The 16964-nt window shown below is 43.7% G+C and overlaps 3 protein-coding genes across 8 annotated transcripts in view; 1 reads left to right on the top strand and 2 right to left on the bottom strand.

The window, feature by feature from the left end:
• Window positions 1-3664, top strand: sord (sorbitol dehydrogenase). Of its 2 annotated transcripts, none has more exons than XM_010904856.5 (9): window positions 1-216; window positions 398-431; window positions 534-698; window positions 857-1016; window positions 1125-1243; window positions 1978-2043; window positions 2160-2338; window positions 2434-2555; window positions 2700-3664. In XM_010904856.5, exons 1-9 carry the CDS (start codon window positions 163-165, stop codon window positions 2863-2865), a joined length of 1065 nt encoding a protein of 354 aa, XP_010903158.2. In that variant the 5' UTR covers window positions 1-162; the 3' UTR covers window positions 2866-3664. The 2 variants fall into 2 exon arrangements, with proteins under 2 accessions (XP_010903158.2, XP_010903159.2); XM_010904857.4 differs by having other exon boundaries at window positions 159-262.
• An 11-nt stretch (window positions 3665-3675) lies between these two features.
• apba2b (amyloid beta (A4) precursor protein-binding, family A, member 2b) overlaps window positions 3676-16964 on the bottom strand; it is an 81139-nt gene continuing 67850 nt past the window's right edge. For 4 of the 5 annotated variants that reach the window (XM_010904851.3, XM_010904853.4, XM_010904852.5 and 1 more), the window contains 8 exons: window positions 13041-13076; window positions 11502-11588; window positions 9859-10044; window positions 7994-8173; window positions 7087-7299; window positions 6712-6831; window positions 5599-5739; window positions 3676-5019 (listed from right to left, as the gene is read on the bottom strand). In XM_010904851.3, the coding sequence (XP_010903153.1) occupies window positions 4948-5019; window positions 5599-5739; window positions 6712-6831; window positions 7087-7299; window positions 7994-8173; window positions 9859-10044; window positions 11502-11588; window positions 13041-13076 (1035 nt within the window). In that variant the 3' untranslated portion in view covers window positions 3676-4947. The remainder of the gene's footprint in view (window positions 5020-5598; window positions 5740-6711; window positions 6832-7086; window positions 7300-7993; window positions 8174-9858; window positions 10045-11501; window positions 11589-13040; window positions 13077-16964) is intronic. The other variant, XM_010904854.4, reaches the window with a different exon arrangement.
• On the bottom strand, window positions 13083-16945 carry LOC114840946. Its single transcript, XM_029125534.2, has 2 exons — window positions 14561-16945; window positions 13083-14478 (listed from the first exon to the last, which is right to left on the bottom strand). The coding sequence occupies exons 1-2, from the start codon at window positions 14634-14636 to the stop codon at window positions 13634-13636; spliced, it is 921 nt and encodes a 306-aa protein (XP_028981367.2). The 5' UTR covers window positions 14637-16945; the 3' UTR covers window positions 13083-13633.

The raw sequence follows: 16964 nt of genomic DNA, 5'->3' as shown, positions 1-16964 counted from the left end.
AATCACATGTTTTGTTTTGTTGACTGCCCACCAAAAAGCATAGACGTAAAAAAGTTGTAAGATGCACTTTGATCCCATACATAATTATTACCAGAGAAAGGTCAACATTTTGCAACATATTTGCTTTTATTCCCACTGAAGTTCTCTTTCTGTTAACACAACATGGAAAAGGACAACCTATCCGTGGTTTTGCATTCCCAGGGCGACCTCAGACTGGTAATGTACTTGGCTCTCTCCTTAAAGTTGCGAGGCAGTATGACATGTAAGCACAGATTTGAGCGTTTGGTCAATATCAAAACTTGTCCAGCTAATGTTGGACGCTAAGTATGAATGGAAAAATGAATGACGATGTTGTAGGCAATATAAAGACTAATTAGCTTTGTGGTGGTGCTTACAGGAACAACGCCCTATTCCTGAACCAGGTCCAAATGGTAAGAAACAATGTATAGATGGGTATATTGACAATGTACATACTTTCAGGGATATTGTGTCCAGTTTCTGCATCCTATCAAGCTAGATTTTTCTGTATTCAGAGGTGTTGATTCAGATGCACTCTGTTGGGATCTGTGGGTCGGATGTGCACTACTGGCAGCGTGGACGCATAGGCGACTTCGTGGTGAAGAAGCCCATGGTGCTAGGGCATGAGGCCGCTGGAAGGGTGGTGAAGGTAGGCTCAGAAGTGAAGCACCTCAAAGAAGGCAAGTACCAACCAAGCATTTGCAACGTTCTCACTTGATTCAGTTCTCACTTGATTCAGTGATTCAGTTTCACTGATAATGTAGTTTACTGTTCATAAGTTGTACAAGACTGATTAGATGGGACTTTGGATCGTCTGTTATTTTGTTTGATAATTAAGGGGATAGAGTTGCTGTAGAGCCAGGTGTTCCTCGCGAGATGGACGAGTTCTTCAAATCAGGAAACTACAATCTGTCCCCCACCATATTCTTCTGTGCCACCCCACCTGATGATGGGAATTTATGCAGATATTACAAACACAGCGCCAACTTCTGTTACAAGTGAGTTTATTTCTACTTTAATTTTGCAAACCTAACTGTCTGGACACTTGCATTGTAAAATACTGGGGGACATTACAAACCTTAATTTCCTAAGTTTCTCTGCCTCAGGTTACCTGACAACGTGACATATGAGGAGGGGGCCCTGATTGAGCCCCTGTCTGTGGGCATCCATGCCTGTCGAAGAGCTGGAGTGACCCTTGGCAGCAGTATCTTAATCTGCGGGGCAGGTTGGTACTTTCATTCATTGTTACTGTTTTTGACATTGACATGGAACTATGAAGTAGCTTCGGTTACAACACTGATTAAAGTAAAAATACAGTTCTGATCAATGCTGCATAATCGGGTAAGATAATAAACAATTTAAAAGGGAAAAAGAATGACAGAAAACCAATGGGATTCAGATATGTTGGGGGGACTTCACCATCTGTAAGTCATTTGAATCACTTAACCCCTCCAAAGTATTTTGGTTGTATCTCATTTTTAAAGTAACTTTAGTAATGTATGTATCTACTTTTAGGGGTAATTCTTGTTTAATTTAACTAATTTTTGTGCGTTGTTCATTTGATAAACTGTTTTTTCAAACAATTTCTGGTCATGTGGTTACAATGTGTGTTAAATCCCCGTAACTACATTAGCTATGATATACCCCAAGATCCAAACCTTTTAGACAATGCTCCTGTCCTAAGACACCATTACAGACAATCAGGAATGTTTCCAGATTGTATTATGAAAGCAATCAGCAAAGCTGCAAATAGTTTATAATGGGACTTAAATTCAATGAGAAAGGATCTACATCAAGTTTAACACGAGCTGGCAGTTAATGACGTGTTTCCCATACAGACAGTAATGTAGAGTAGTCACTCCCAACCCTCATACACAATGACAAGCAGAGAGACACATTTGAATCCTCTCTGTGTCACTTCAATCTTCACATTTGTTGTTTGTCTTTTCTGTCTCTCAGGACCCATTGGGTTGGTCTGTTTGCTGGTGGGTCAGGCTATGGGTGCTTCACAGGTGGTCATGACCGGTAAGGAACAGGGATCTTAAAACACTTTTATGGGGACTTAGTTCCTTTTGAAAAGGACTTTGAAGGGAGAATAATACCACTGTAAAGACTGTGTAGTAAAGACCATCCCGTGTCAGACCTGTCGCCAGATCGCCTGGCCATGGGCAAGGAGCTGGGAGCAGACCACTGTCTGACTGTGAAGAGGGAAGACGGGCCTGAGGAGCTGGCCAGGCGGGTGGAGGGGCTCCTGGGAGCGCAGCCTCATGTCACCATCGAGTGCACCGGCGTGGAGAGCAGTGTCCAAACGGCCATTTATGTGAGTACGCCCTCGGACGTGATGTCAGGTTGTGGAAACGCCGCGCACGCCTCGTGATGCTTGACCCCATGTTGGCACTGTGTGTTTTCTGCCAGTCGACGCGTCCCGGAGGAGTGGTGGTTCTAGTGGGTCTTGGCGCCCCGATGACCACGGTCCCACTGCTCAGTGCTGCTGTCAGAGAGGTGGACATCAGAGGAGTCTTCCGCTACCGCAACACGTAACCAATCCTCTTCCTGTCACCTAGGTTCAGAAATGAAGGCATTGCCTTTCGAAACCATTCAACAGCCCTGAAACCAGTGCAGAATGTTGGGTCAGTACGATGTGTTATACCTCAACTGTTCTCAACGTGTTGTCCTTCTAGCTGGCCGATGGCTATATCGATGCTGGCCTCTAAGAAGGTGAATGTGGCTCCTCTGGTGACTCATCGGTTCCCCCTGGAGCAGGCGGTGCAGGCCTTCGAGACCACGCGACAGGGACTGGGTGTCAAGGTCATGCTGAAGTGTGACAAGACTGACCAGAACCCCTGAGAGGACTGGAGCCTCCAGAACCAATAAGAGAACCAGTACAGACCAATACAGAACTGGTACTCTAACAGTGTTACCCTTGAATGTTTAACTGTGTTCCAGCATACAGATTTATCAGGTTGCCAGTAGTAGAGTTTCACTGGAATTACATTTTACTATGTGTTTAATATGATACTATACTGTGAAATATTGCTTTGAATCTTTTAATAAACCCGACACTAATGAAACATTTATAGTTATAGCTATAGTTGAAGGTTTTTGGCTAGTCCTCTTGTCAGTACTAACTGATGCCACTAGGAGGAGGTAGAGACTAATTCCCAATATTCTAATACTGTATGTTGCCAAGTTCATAGGGTGGCAAATTGCACATAGACCCTTTTCTGTGTTTACAAACATTGCGATGCAAACAGTTTGCAGAAACAACATCAAGCTATTACTTTAAACGATAGTTATTGATATAACCAGTAATGTTAAATATGACCCCAGCAAGTGAGAGACTAAGAGGAAGTTTTAGATGTTCAAGGTTTTTGGAATATTACCCTTCATTCTAATGTCAAGATCGGGACTAATTATTTAGTAGTCCGTATTTGTTGAGGACGGTTATGTTTGGATGCAGTCCATCTATGAGTGATGTGACTGTACACATTTATGTGATGACGACTGGAAAACGGTCTATAATTTAATGCAAACAATCATTTTTGTTCATACAATAAATCTGAGCTATAAACCTAAATCTATTCACTGATAGTACCCTTCATAAGAAAAGTAAAAAAATAAAGATAGATTCTCCCAATGAGCAGCCAAACACAAATGTGGGGTTTATTTGAGATTTTATTGTTATCTTTGCCATAATGACTAGATACTATAGTAAGAGGCATGCACACAGATAAATGTTCATATTGTTAATTTTAAAATGACATTTTTAGTACAATGCATGTTAAAAGCCTTAACTCAATCATAAGGCTTCCTCAGTCACAGTGGGATTCTTGATTCATCTTTCTTAAGGCTGAAGCACAACCCAGGAGAGAGGGATGACATTTGCAGTGACTAACGGATGCTTATGAGCACAATACTAGACAAGGTTCTCTTTAAGTACAGTCATTCTAATACTGCTTATGTCAATGGACACAGCTCTTACAACACATTACATTCACTATCGACTCATGAGTGTCTGTTTGGGTGGAACACAAAAGATGAACATTCATAGCACACACAGAAAATGGACGTTCAAATTTTATACATTGCTTATGCTTTTAAAATCCTTTTTTAAAAGTTCAATCATTTTAAATCGACTAGATAAAATGTGTGAGCCAATGCTGTCCAAAAGGTATATTGACAACCAGACTTTAAAAAAATACTTGCACACTAGTCAAAAACATTTACATGTTACCTCACGTCGTCTGGATGAGGTTGAACTTTTGTATTGCCCTCTGAAATGAAACTAAGTTCAAATTTGAAGGAATATGGCGTTTTGTAAGATACAACCTCTGCTGATTGCATTGGCTTGATATAAAGTAAATCAACTAAATGATATTAAGTTCCCTCCCAAACACTTTTATTGTCCATATAAATTAGAGTGACAACAGGCTTTCAACCGTCCTTTAGCAGTCAAGGGCCCTCTTCCCTGCTCAAACCAGCAGGAAATGTCAACAAATATATACAGAGCAACAATGGCTCTTTCCCATTACTTAAAACACATTAGCAAAATATGTATTTACACCAAAAAATAAATACAAAAAGAAACAATATACAGGTACAATATTACATTGATATGAATATAAAAACAAAACAATGCATTCCATGTAGTCTTACTGAACACTGACAACACAGATACAGAAGGGAAACATCTTTAGTAAGTATTAACATTGGCAGAATATCAGGAGTGTCAGGTGAATGAACGTTAGCTCCAAAAAGACGGATGAAAAAAGTCAACACAAAGGAGAGAAAGGAGGCGCCTGGCCCACTGACCATCGTCAAACACTCATTAGTCTGCTAGTCGTGTCTCATCCACCCAGAGCTCTTCAACTGGACTGTAAACAGACGCTGCACGCAGCCCCTCTGTGGAGAACCGGGTCTGTCCTTGGTTTATATAAACATAGGGGTCTCCTGTCCGGTTAAGAGTCTGAACATGGCGGCTGGCATCGTTTTCATGTGAATCTGATTTAGACGACAGAAAACAAACAGTCTGCATAGAGGCCTAATAATTGCATTAATGATGAAGATGATTGTTGTATTCATATATCTTTCAGCGCAACCTGGTCTCAGGAACCTACGTAGACTATTTTACGAAAATCCATGGCACCCGATTTAGTATGATATGTGACGTTACGTTAGGTTACATTACAATGCGCCACCAAAACGTATGATACATTATGAAATTATTCAAACATAACACATCTTACGAACGCAATTACAACGTATCAAATGTTACAAGCTCTATTAAAACATAAAATAAGATACGAACGCCCGATAAACGTCTAACGTTATTTTACTGCACGTAATATATCTTACTAAATCCCCTGCCTAAAATGTACGTAAAATAGTCTACATTATCCTTCTGAGACCAGGTTGTTCAGCGAGTAAACCTGCATGGACAAGCAGGCTACTCAGGTTAAATGCATTGTCATTAGATTAGATTCAACTACAAGTACAGTACAACGAAATGCAGTATTTGATGGTGGTCTCCTCTGAGCTCCTCTGCGATCCTTATCTATGTGTATTTGGATTTCATCTCACCTCTCCCACCGAGTTGGAGAGTGCTTGGACAATCTTTTCATGTGCTGTAGCCACAACGCTCTGTCCGTTGATCTCAATAATGCGATGGCCAACCCGGACACCTCCTCGTTCAGCAATACCCCCACGCATCAGGCTACAGATCTGGGGGCAAATATGACACAGGCGGTGAGTATAATCCTAGGCCGTCGTTCACCTCCAAGGGCAACAAGATGGGGCAAGTCTACAGGAGAGGAAAGCATCGTAATAATACACTAGATGGAATTGACAGCTTTACTGCAATATTTTCACCGATGGTTAATGGATCTGGTTGAGTGATCCTGCTGAGGAAAGACCAGGGTGAGAAGTGAGCTCTTTGAATGACAACGCACGGTTAATGGTATGCAGTGGTGAGGAAATGGGGAGTTTACACGGAGCTGATAACCGAAGGCAATAAAGCTTCCAGCTTCAGCCCCGGTGCAATGATAGCCACAGGAGATAAAACGGTAACTGTATCTGAAAACTAGACCAATAGCTTCCCCACTATATATCCATTGTAATATGATTTTAATGGAATATTGCCAGACTGTATAAACACTGCATTGCTCAAAGGAGTTGACAATTTGTGTCAGAGGACCAATGTGTCACAGAGAATAGCTGGAATACAGCAGTGACTTCATTAAAGTGGTGGGACAAACTCCAAAATAGATGTGAACAAGCATTCGAAGCATGTAAAATTAATGTTGCATTCAAACAAGCACATTCCTAAAGGCTTTTAGCTATGTCATTTACAATATTGTTCTCCTCAGAATGTGTCTTTAAAGACATGATAGTACTAAAAGGAAAGAACCATTAAAAAAGCTCACGTTTTCAGTGCTGCCTTCTATTAGGTTCATACCAGCAGAAATATTCCTTAGGGTGTGAACGTTTCATTGGAGAAAGACACTGATATATATAGATATATAGAATCCCATAAAAATAGATTTTAAACCAATCTCAGCGTAGCCTGATACTCCATGTTTGCATGACAACACACATTAAATAACAGACAAGAAGAATGCTGTTGAGCGATGACATAAATGACAAGTCAACAGCACTGTGATCAGTTTGACATTGTACTTTTCCCACTGTACTTACAATCCCATTCTGGACACTGAAGCCCAGCTGGTACTTGAGGTCTGGCCTCTTGATGAGTACGGTGGTGACAGGGGGACAGCTGACGATGTTCAGTTTCACCTGGACCTGGTTCTTCAGGCCCTGATGGACAGATAAAGTGGTCAGAACAGAGCAAAGGCTTGGCATCAGGTGGTCCAGCGGTCTAAGCCGCTGCCTTTTGTACACAGGCACTACTGCGGCATGGAATTACATACATTCCTGTCAAAGCATAAAAATGCCTGAGAAGAAATTTGGAGGACTTTATCTTACATTCATCCTTATAATTATTGTCAAATGACAGAACTGATTTAGTAATGTAATCGTATTAGTTAACCACAAACCAGTCCTTCCATGTACCTTGATGATTCCCTGACAGGTGGCGAGCGGCAACCCCACCAGGCTTGTGTTGTTGATGGACATGATCTGATCTCCGATGCTGAGCTTCCCGGAGCGGGCCGCCGGCCCACCGTTCATCATGTTGGCCAGGATGACCGTGGGCAGAATGGATCCCCAGCCAGACTCCACTATCACCACACCCAGAATCTCCCCCTTCTGCTTGTCCAACTGCAGCTGTGGAGCCAGCCAAGGGAAAGAGGGAAAGAGAGAGGGGGCAGGGGAGAAAGTGAGAGATGAGTGCCTCTAGCCAAGCGGTTATGGGCAGAAGAAAAATACAAATCAGGGAGAAAAATCTGATTGTAGTGCTGGAGTAGGCAACTAGATACAGCCGCCAGACGATTTTCTTTGGGAGCAGATGGTCCAGGGGACTGAACATAATTACAACAATTTTCACACTGCAAACTGACCACAAATAAGCCCCAAAAGGGATTATATTTGACACAATATCTGAAGCCTTCAAAATGTTTGCGTGTGTATAACTTTATGTACGAATGACCTATGAGCTTAAAAACCTTGATTACATCGAGGCACAGGATTTGTTGTTGTTATTCCTAGTAATGCTGGGTAAAATACTGGTATACTAACACAACTTTATGAAGTATTTTAAAAAATACCACATGTGGAAGGAGGGCCAGATAGACATGAGGGAACTGTCCACGCCTCTTGACCTTTCAAGAGACATGGAACTGTTCTGTGCTTGACCTTTCACCTGTTCCTCATCGTCCAGTCCATGTGCAGTATTAACAGATGAGTATTAGTAACAGTATTAACTCATCAGGAACTCTTCCAAAACAGAGGCTGTTTCACTCTAAGAGGGAACTAAGCATCCACTGGATGGAGAGCCTACAGCGCCGAACGAGAGCCCAACCTCTTTGCAGTTCTCAGAGTTGGAGAAGTGGATGAGGTCGTCGTTGTACATTTCCTGCGTGTTGATGATGTCACTGTACTCCTTCTGACTGAGGTCCTCCGGGTTGATGCCGTTAGCCCTCAGGAACTCCTGGTAGGCCACACTGAATGCCTGCCCAATCGACTGGGCTATGAGCTGGGCCTGTAGAGCCAATGACAGAGGACATAGAAATACGGAGTGTTGGAATTGAATTGCTATGGTCTAAGAAGCTTTGCCCCTTATAGGTAATGACTGTTCTATGGAATACACTGCTAGTACACAGTCATGATGACAGTCTATGAAGAGAGTGATGCCAGAGAATTACTGGAGGATGCAGACCAGCATGCATTTATATGGAAGAAGTCAAAACATGATTTAATATATCAAAGCATCATTTAATAATAAATTGATGAAATCATGTTTCAGGACGGAAGTACTAAGCACCATGAACCCTGTAATCATGGGATCCGAGACTGCTTTATATTTATTGTACAAATTGTAAGGTTCATTGAATAAATGTGATCTCATGCTGGTACTTCATTATTTTCTAGCACTGCCTTTGCTAAAAATGTACTTAGTACTAGCGTTTTGTAGTTTTGCCTATCTTCTGATGAATGAGCTAAATGTAGATCTCTGGATAAGAGTGTGTTATTATGACAAAATGTAAAAAGAAGATAAAAGGAGAGCAATCTAACTGCATATCATAGATTATCTGCTCCTCTTCAGTTTTTCTCTGTTCCCCATATGTTACCTCAGGCAGTAGTACTACATAACAGGTTACCAAAGGTTGCAACCTACAGACATCCAACGATGCACTGGCCTTTGATAAACATATGAAACACGCATCCCTGCATCCGACTCAATACAACCTGGAGTTGAAATGTATAGACCATCTGCCCTTTGGGTTTCAGAGATCCTGTGATACTGTCCCTAATCCTGACCCATGAAACTCAGAAATAATGAACGTAAAGCCAGCTGTTGCCCTTCTACAGGTCAAGGGATCAGGTTTTTTCGATAAGCCTCCAGTACTTTGTAATAGGTAGCCAGTCAGTGTTGGAAAAGGAAACAATGAAATATGTAAATGTTCCTTTGCTAAAACACTAATGTGTTAACAATCAGACTTGTATTTATAACACAGATCTTCTCATCCAATCTCAGCTGTTAAATATCCCTAAGGGCAGCATTTCTCAACGTGACCCAAATCTGAGTCCTCTTAATGTACCATGGGACCATGTTTAATCACCTGGCTTGTAGAGCGAATATACAATTATTTTTACGTTTCTTTAGGTATCTGCCCAATTGGGTGGTGGGACTATTTTATCGAGTCTCCACATTAATCTTGCCATGCTGACTACTTACAGGCCGCACAGAATATATTAATTGCATTATTTTAAATACAGCTACTGGACATGGTCTCCAACCAGCGAGCTTGCCAACACTCAAGAAATTAGGAACAACAAGTCAATATATGATTAGAAAGGTGAGAATGTTGTTCCCTCATGAAATATAATTTCTATTCAACATAGCCTAACCAGTTATTTTCGAGACATTATTTTGGAAATCGTACATTGGCGATGTGAACAGTGACTCCGTGGGCACCACTCGTCGACAGGGGCCACCACAGGGTGTCGCTAAGGAATCTGTCACTCATGTGTTGTTGTGACTAATCTCTGAACCAGCCATAACACATAACCACACACAGACAAACATTTCTCTTTAGAAATAACGTCCCGTGCTTGACCTTTCAGCTGGTCCTCATCGTCCGGTTCTGGACATGAAAACATCGAAACCATTCAGCGACAGGGTCAGGAGATCACGAAGGGATGCGTAGCCTGACACACACTTACGTCCTCGGACTCAAACACATGGCAGATCATCTTGTACTGCTTCTTTGCCTCTGGCGCTCCGGGTGTCGTCTCGATGCAGTCCTGGGAGGCTGTGCGAGGCATACGGCGTCTCGCCATCAGCACCACAATGTTGCCGATGTCGGCAATGTAGGAGATGGTACGCAAGGCATTGTCCATCATGGTCTCCTGTGTGTGCAACCAGAAGAGCAAACACTTGAACAGAACCTCAGATTGGTATGACCTATGAGTAACAAACATTAACATAATCCCGACGACAGTAGCAGCAGTAGGAAACGTGCACAGCCTTTTGGAAGCTTGTGTCGTGCTCTTTTGTAAACTGTGTGTCTGCGTGATCGTCTGGCGGCGTGGACGTGACCAAAGAAAGAGCAGGAAGGCTCCGGTCCGTCCCGGGCGCTCTTCAGAGATGCATCATTACTCGGTCAGCCAAATTAATGATCCAATTTGTCTGTGTGGACTATGCCCACAGCCTTTCCCCTTTCTCACGGCCTTCCACCTTTCTCACAAGACCTTTCTTAAATGTTTATTCATGGCACAAATGCTGGTGGGTTTGAAACGAGGGATAAGTATAGGCTTAGTTGTTTTAACAGACGTCCATGGTAAATGTCACAGTGTTGTGTTATGGGAGAGCACTTCATACTTGTAACAGTCAACAACTAAGCAACAGAGCCAACAGAAATCCACATGAAAGCAGATATAGCTGAGAAAGTGCCAGGCAGACAGTGAAGTGTGGAGACACTGCATTGCAGCACTTTACAGTTGGCTGTGCCAGTTCTGCTATTGTTCTCTGTTGGGCTTATTCTTACTGCAATTCAATGTCAGGGAAACAACTGTTCACAGTCAGTCGGGTGTCTCTCTATCCTCTACAGTGAGACACCACTGTAATCACTAATTTTGACCCTTGTCAGTATCGACATGAGGGACGGTTCCCAGTAGAAGTTGAGGTGTCAAAAGGAAAATACAACCTACTTTACATCTACATTACTGCTATGTGTCAATCATCAATTTGACACTGGAGAGGAGATGATTTCTGACAGATTCATATTTAATAGAGGATATGGATGGGTATAAATGGATTGGCATAGTGTTTCAAACTGTTCCTTTCCACTTTATTGACAGATGTTCATAGAGGCTTTCTGGCATTAAGAAAATCTATTTTTATTTTCGTTCAGAGGCCGATCAGATAAAACATTTTTTTACATAACTAAATCATTATCAAAATCTGTCACTGAGGAGTGGAGGAACATAATGAATGCAGACGCTTCCATACAGGTGTACTGCATGATACAAATAAGCAATTAACATGTGTCACGTATGAAAAATGCTGAGCAGGCCCAGTTCTCAACCTAAATGAACACCAATGGGAGATTTTGGACCGAAGTGTAAGACAGCACTCTCTACCACCATCATCAAAACACCAAATGAGGGAATATCTTTTGGAAGAACGGTGTCCCATCCCTCCAGTAGAGTTCCAGAAACATGTAGAATTCATGTCAAGGCACATTGGAGATGTTCTGGCGGCTCGAGGCCCAACAACTTACTGAGACACTACATGTCAGTGTTTTCTATATTTGTCACCTATCTGTATGTGGCTGTGATTTTTAAGGGTCTTGACCTCCCCTCACCTGGGTGTCTGCATTGAGCACTTTGATCCTCTGGGTGGAGATGAAGAGGTCCACCTCCGTCAGTGTCTGTGCATCCCCCTCTGGACTCTGGAGACAAAAGAAAGACAGGTGTGTCAGTGTACCACCGGAGGGAGCGGCCCTGGTGCCCAGTCCATAAACACCCCGTCTGGGAGGCTGAGGATGGGCTAGAGCCCACCAGGGACCCTGGTGCCCAGTCTATGAACACCCTTTCTGGGAGGCTGAGGATGGGCTAGAGCCCACCAGGGACCCTGAAGCCTAGTCCATGAACACCCTGTCTGGGAGGCTGAGGACGGGCTAGAGCCCACCAGGGACCCTGGTGCCCAGTCCATGAACACCCTGTCTGGGAGGCTGAGGAAGGGCTAGAGCCCACCTGGTGCCCAGTCAGTATTCTCCATACTCCGGCCGAGGGCCACAGGGGGCTCCTGGGTGAACAGTCAGTGTCCAACTCTTACTGCAGAGAGAACAGCTATACATTTTCCCCTTGCTGATAACACACAGTATCCAAAATATGATCTACGAAAAAGACGGAAAAATGACATTGCATGTTCCTGAAATGTAACATATCGTAACACTACAATATCTTGTAAAGGACTAGTTCGTAGCACTGTCACAGGTGGTGCTGTTGTTTATTGAGTGGCGGTCATGCTCACATGCTCACAAATGTCTTTTTTTTATCTAGGCTACTGTACGTACAGAATGGGGAATTGTGACATATCATATCCTAGTTATTACATTCCTTTTCCTACTAAATGGCAATGTGATTGAGCATGCATGAGTCTAGGGAATAAGATACAATATATGTGAAATGAGAACAGCCAGTGAGGGACTGGGCCTGGCCAGCATGGAGAGCAGGGCATGTGAGTGGTGGGGGGGGGGGGGGGGGGCACTGAGGGCTGGTCAGTCACAGAGGGAGCCAGTAGGCCTTTGGGCTTTACGTCAACAGGTCTGACGCGAAGCTGGTGTGCTGGCTGTCGACAGAGATGAGAACAGGAGCAGCATGGCAGTACCAGCTAAGCTGTCAGAAGCTGCATGGCGTGTTAATGCCAGTCCCAGGCATGTAGATTGCATTCACGCTAATCACCAGTCACTGTGGACTAATTAAATCATGTTGGATTTAGGTGAATCAGCTAAGGACTGATGTGCTGAGGGCTTACTAGAACCTTTGGAAAATATGCTACATTATGAAACCACCGGGTAGCTTTTTATTAAATGAAATCTCTATCATTATTAAAATATTGTGTCATTCCCTGTAGGCTAAAATATTTATTTATATCATCAATCTCTGTTTTCTGGCTTGGATTTTCAAAACACAAGCTGCAGGGGTAGAATGGTGCCAGAGATCACACAGTCCAGCTTCTCAGTGGTGCATGCTGGGTAATCAAATGAAGTGGGATATTGACATTCTCATTATGACTAGTGAGATAGACAGACAGACTGACAAGTGGAAAAGGGAGGAGCAGGGTGAGGGGAGTCAAAGTGGCCCTATTCTCTGGTCTTAGATCAAATTGTTTTACACACCGCCTTTTTCTTGATTTTGGCAGCCTTCTGAACCCTCTGGGAGGAGACGTTGGGACAGAACAGGGTCGTCAGACACGGGACAGGAGGGCAGGAAGTAAAGAAAGCAAAATAAATTAAGATATAAAAACTCAACCAAACAGCAGGTGTGTTACCATGGCTCCCAAAGGGATAGAGGCAATGGCACAGCTGTGTTCTGCACAAACAAAACTAAACAACGATTACAAGGATCAAAACTGCACTTTCTGTTTGAATACAACAAATCATAAAGACATGCAAATGAGTTGATACTGTACCTTAATATCAAAAAGTTCAGCATACGCAAAAACTTTATATTCAGGGTTTGGGTTCAAATGTGGCAAGAAATGCTTGGGATATCCTTCCTGTTCACAATGTATTCAGATTTATGATCAACAAACGGTAAAAGATTTTCATTTTAAAATGGTGAGGAATCACAGCATAGTCCAGCATCCAAAGAGGACTTAAACTGTCATTTGAGGCCAATGATTTGGTCCTGTATTAATGTCAGTCCCCTTCCCCTGAGATAAATGGGATGTCACAACTGACAGTTGGTGACTGAGTGGTTTTGAAATGGTCTAAAACAACACAATGAAACCTATTGCTGGGTGGCTGTCTGGGGAAATTTTTTTTATTTTCTGGTTAATCTCCAATGTTCTGAGCTCCACAAAAGCGCTGTATGTCAACTGCAAAGGACCAGAAGATGAGTAAGACTGTGGTGAAAACCAGACACTGAACCAGAAGAAGAGTAAGGCTGTGGTGAAAACCAGACACAGAACCAGAAGATGAGTAAGGCTGTGGTGAAAACCAGACACAGAACCAGAAGATGAGTAAGGCTGTGGTGAAGACCAGACACAGAACCAGAAGATGAGTAAGGCTGTGTTGAAGCCAAGACACAGAACCAGAAGATGAGAAAGGCTGTGGTGAAAACCAGAGACAGAACCAGAAGATGAGTAAGGCTGTGGTAAAAACCAGACACAGAACCAGAAGATGAGTAAGGCTGTGGTGAAAACCAGACACAGAACCAGATGATGAGTAAGGCTGTGGTGAAAACCAGACACTGAACCAGAAGATGAGTAAGGCTGTGGTGAAGACCAGACACAGAACCAGAAGATGAGTAAGGCTGTGGTGAAAACCAGAGACAGAACCAGAAGATGAGTAAGGCTGTGGTGAAAACCAGACACAGAACCAGAAGATGAGTAAGGCTGTGGTAAAAACCAGACACAGAACCAGAAGATGAGTAAGGCTGTGGTGAAGCCCAGACACAGAACCAGAAGATGAGTAAGGCTGTGGTGAAGACCAGACACAGAACCAGAAGATGAGTAAGGCTGTGGTGAAAACCAGACACAGAACCAGAAGATGAGTAAGGCTGTGGTGAAAACCAGACACAGAACCAGAAGATGAGTAAGGCTGTGGTGAAAACCTGACACAGAACCAGAAGATGAGTAAGGCTGCGGTGAAGCCCAGACACAGAACCAGAAGATGAGTAAGGCTGTGGTGAAAACCAGACACAAAAGGACCTCTGTTTCTATCTGTGAGCCCTGAGTAGTAAACAGGTTCCTCTGTCCCAATACCATCCATCCGTCGTCAGTCAGATAAACTCAGTTACAATGGCTGCCTGGGGGAGTTAAAGCCACGGCTCACTGCAAGCCCATCAGTCAGGCACAGAGGAAGGGGTCAGGGCTCTCTCTACCACTTCACAGTTGGCCGAGAGGCTGAGCAGAGAGTGTGATCTTGCCTCTCAGACTGTTGAGCCGGTTGGATGTTTGCATTGTGTAACCAGCCCTTTTATGTGTGTTTGTACGGAAAGCCAGGGAAAAGCCGACAGGGATGATTTGGGGTTGTTTAGTAATGTGTTTCCTCCTCCACCTTCAACCCTCCTAATGCCGTTCCTTCAGCTACATCCACTGTAGCATATCAAGGCAGGCGGCGGAAGGAGTGGGCGATGAAGCTGCATGAATATTACATGAAAATGAGGAGAGCATGCCAAAAAAGAGACGCATCAATAAAACATACGTACGCCGCGCTATTTACCTGCTATGTTACATTTTTGTGCCTGACAGAGTCTCCCTAGCTTTGGATGAAACAAAGAGGACAGCAGTGTAATTAATGTTGTGTGCTGGTTGTTGTTGTGAGTGGTTGAAAGCTGAGAACCATAAAATGGTAGAGAGGGAGCCAGGCAGAACAGAGTAGCCTGCCCCGTCGTAGCGTTCAGCGATTGGTGTATGAAGAAATGGTTGCTGCCAGCACATAAAAGAGGCCATTCCCCTGCCTTCAGAGTGATGTATGGCCCATTCATCTGTGGAGAGACATAATCTGCTGTTCCTCCTCAGATGAGGGGAGAGAACAAGTGGCATGCTTTCAGATGACCTCCTCCTCAGCTGAGAAACCACATACAAATAATAAAGGAAAAGAAAGAAAGAAGGAAAAAAGCCTTGCGGTTAAGCGTTGCCATGGTTTCATCTTCAAAGGCCTTTGATGCTAGCGAGAGAAAAGGAGGACAGATTGGACTGCCTTTCACTGCGACGGATGGAGTCGGATCCCAGCAGTAGACCCACACATCCCTTCCACTGAAAAGACCAAGAGGAAAGACAGCAGCTGCTCAGATGGGAGGGTTACCTCAGCTACGCCCACCGAAGCTTAAGGTTGGAGGCGTCCCACAGAGCAAACGCACAACCAGGTCTATAGTGACTGACTGGCTGGCCTCACCACAGGTGAAGGTTTAAGGACATCCCAGGCCAGCACCCGCGGAGCACAGTGAGTCAGGACATATACGATATTAATAACAGAGCCTGGCTCGTGTTTTCATGAGAGGGAGAAGACATTGACTAGGCTCAAACAGCTCATGACGATGCAATGTTTCATTCTGGGATGCCTGACCTTTGATCCTAATGGCTAAGGCTTCCAAAACCACGCACAGGATGTATTTCCTGTATACATTGTCCCACACGCAAAAATTTACATTTCCCTGAGTGTCAGAATGCGCATCGCAATCATCCTGTTCTCAGACTGAGGGAAAACTCCATGGCCTTTGAGAGGGTAGATTGCCAAAAGTAAACATAAATCTCCAGGCAAGTTGAAAGCCTACTGGTGGTGAGGTGATTGAAATGAACTGCGGCTGAGTCTGTTGGCTGGCTGCTCATCAGATGTGGAAAAGGGACAGGAACCACGTAACCTCTGTGTGCCAGCAATCCATTAACACACCAATGTGACTCATGTGCTCTTCTCCAATCTGGCCCAGTATGAGCCCTTCTGGACGGCTAATTCTGGGCAAATCTCACACTGCTCCGGCGGGAGAGATAAGCAGCGTTGATGTCCATGGGGACTTAGTAGGCCAATATGGACGTCACTTTAATTAAAAAGACCAGCGCCTCACACGCTCACAATTTGACTCCAATTATCAAATTGTATTTCTGTTTGCTTAGATTACAGACTATCTCCAGCAAGGGGTTCAGTTCAGCGCTACTTAGAAAAAGGTTTTCAGTTGGTATGTCAGCGCAATTATGTTTTTGATGTCTCCATCAGGTTATTCTCTCTACTCCTGTGTGACGTTTATGTAGATGGACTATAAGGACGATCAAATAATATTGTCGCAAACCATAAGGGGTCATTCATTTTCAGGGCATCAATAAATCATGAGAGTAAACGAAAAAACACAGATAATAAACAACAGTGGGGCGTAAACAAACCCGAACGACTGTAAACTACCGATGATGAGGACAAGGATCAAAATGATGATCTTGATCAAAACAAGATCCAAGTGAAAAGAAGGAAGGGAAGCTGATTGGAGGTTATGAAATGGGCGGTGCAGTGTGTGTCTGTGTGTCTGTGTGTGTCTGTGGGTGTCTGTGTGCGTCTGTGTGTGTCTGTCTGAGTGTGAGTTGGATGGCCTGCCTGCCTGCCTGCCTG

Source organism: Esox lucius, chromosome 2 (genome assembly GCF_011004845.1).
Source record: "Esox lucius isolate fEsoLuc1 chromosome 2, fEsoLuc1.pri, whole genome shotgun sequence".
Taxonomy (NCBI): domain Eukaryota; kingdom Metazoa; phylum Chordata; class Actinopteri; order Esociformes; family Esocidae; genus Esox; species Esox lucius.
The sequence above is the reverse complement of the archived record's forward strand: the minus strand, read 5'-3'. Positions and strand labels throughout refer to the sequence as shown.

Excerpts from the sequence above, each read along its gene's own strand:
- sord (XM_010904856.5), top strand. The coding sequence starts at position 163 with ATGGAAAAGGACAACCTATCCGTGGTTTTGCATTCCCAGGGCGACCTC. Across the intron at positions 1,017-1,124 it reads AGCGCCAACTTCTGTTACAA|GTTACCTGACAACGTGACAT; the intron begins GTGAGTTTATTT and ends TCTCTGCCTCAG. Across the intron at positions 2,339-2,433 it reads GTGTCCAAACGGCCATTTAT|TCGACGCGTCCCGGAGGAGT; the intron begins GTGAGTACGCCC and ends GTTTTCTGCCAG.
- LOC114840946 (XM_029125534.2), bottom strand. The coding sequence starts at position 14,636 with ATGGATGGTATTGGGACAGAGGAACCTGTTTACTACTCAGGGCTCACA. Across the intron at positions 14,479-14,560 it reads CAGAGGTCCTTTTGTGTCTG|GTTTTCACCACAGCCTTACT; the intron begins GTTTTCACCACA and ends GTTCTGTGTCAG.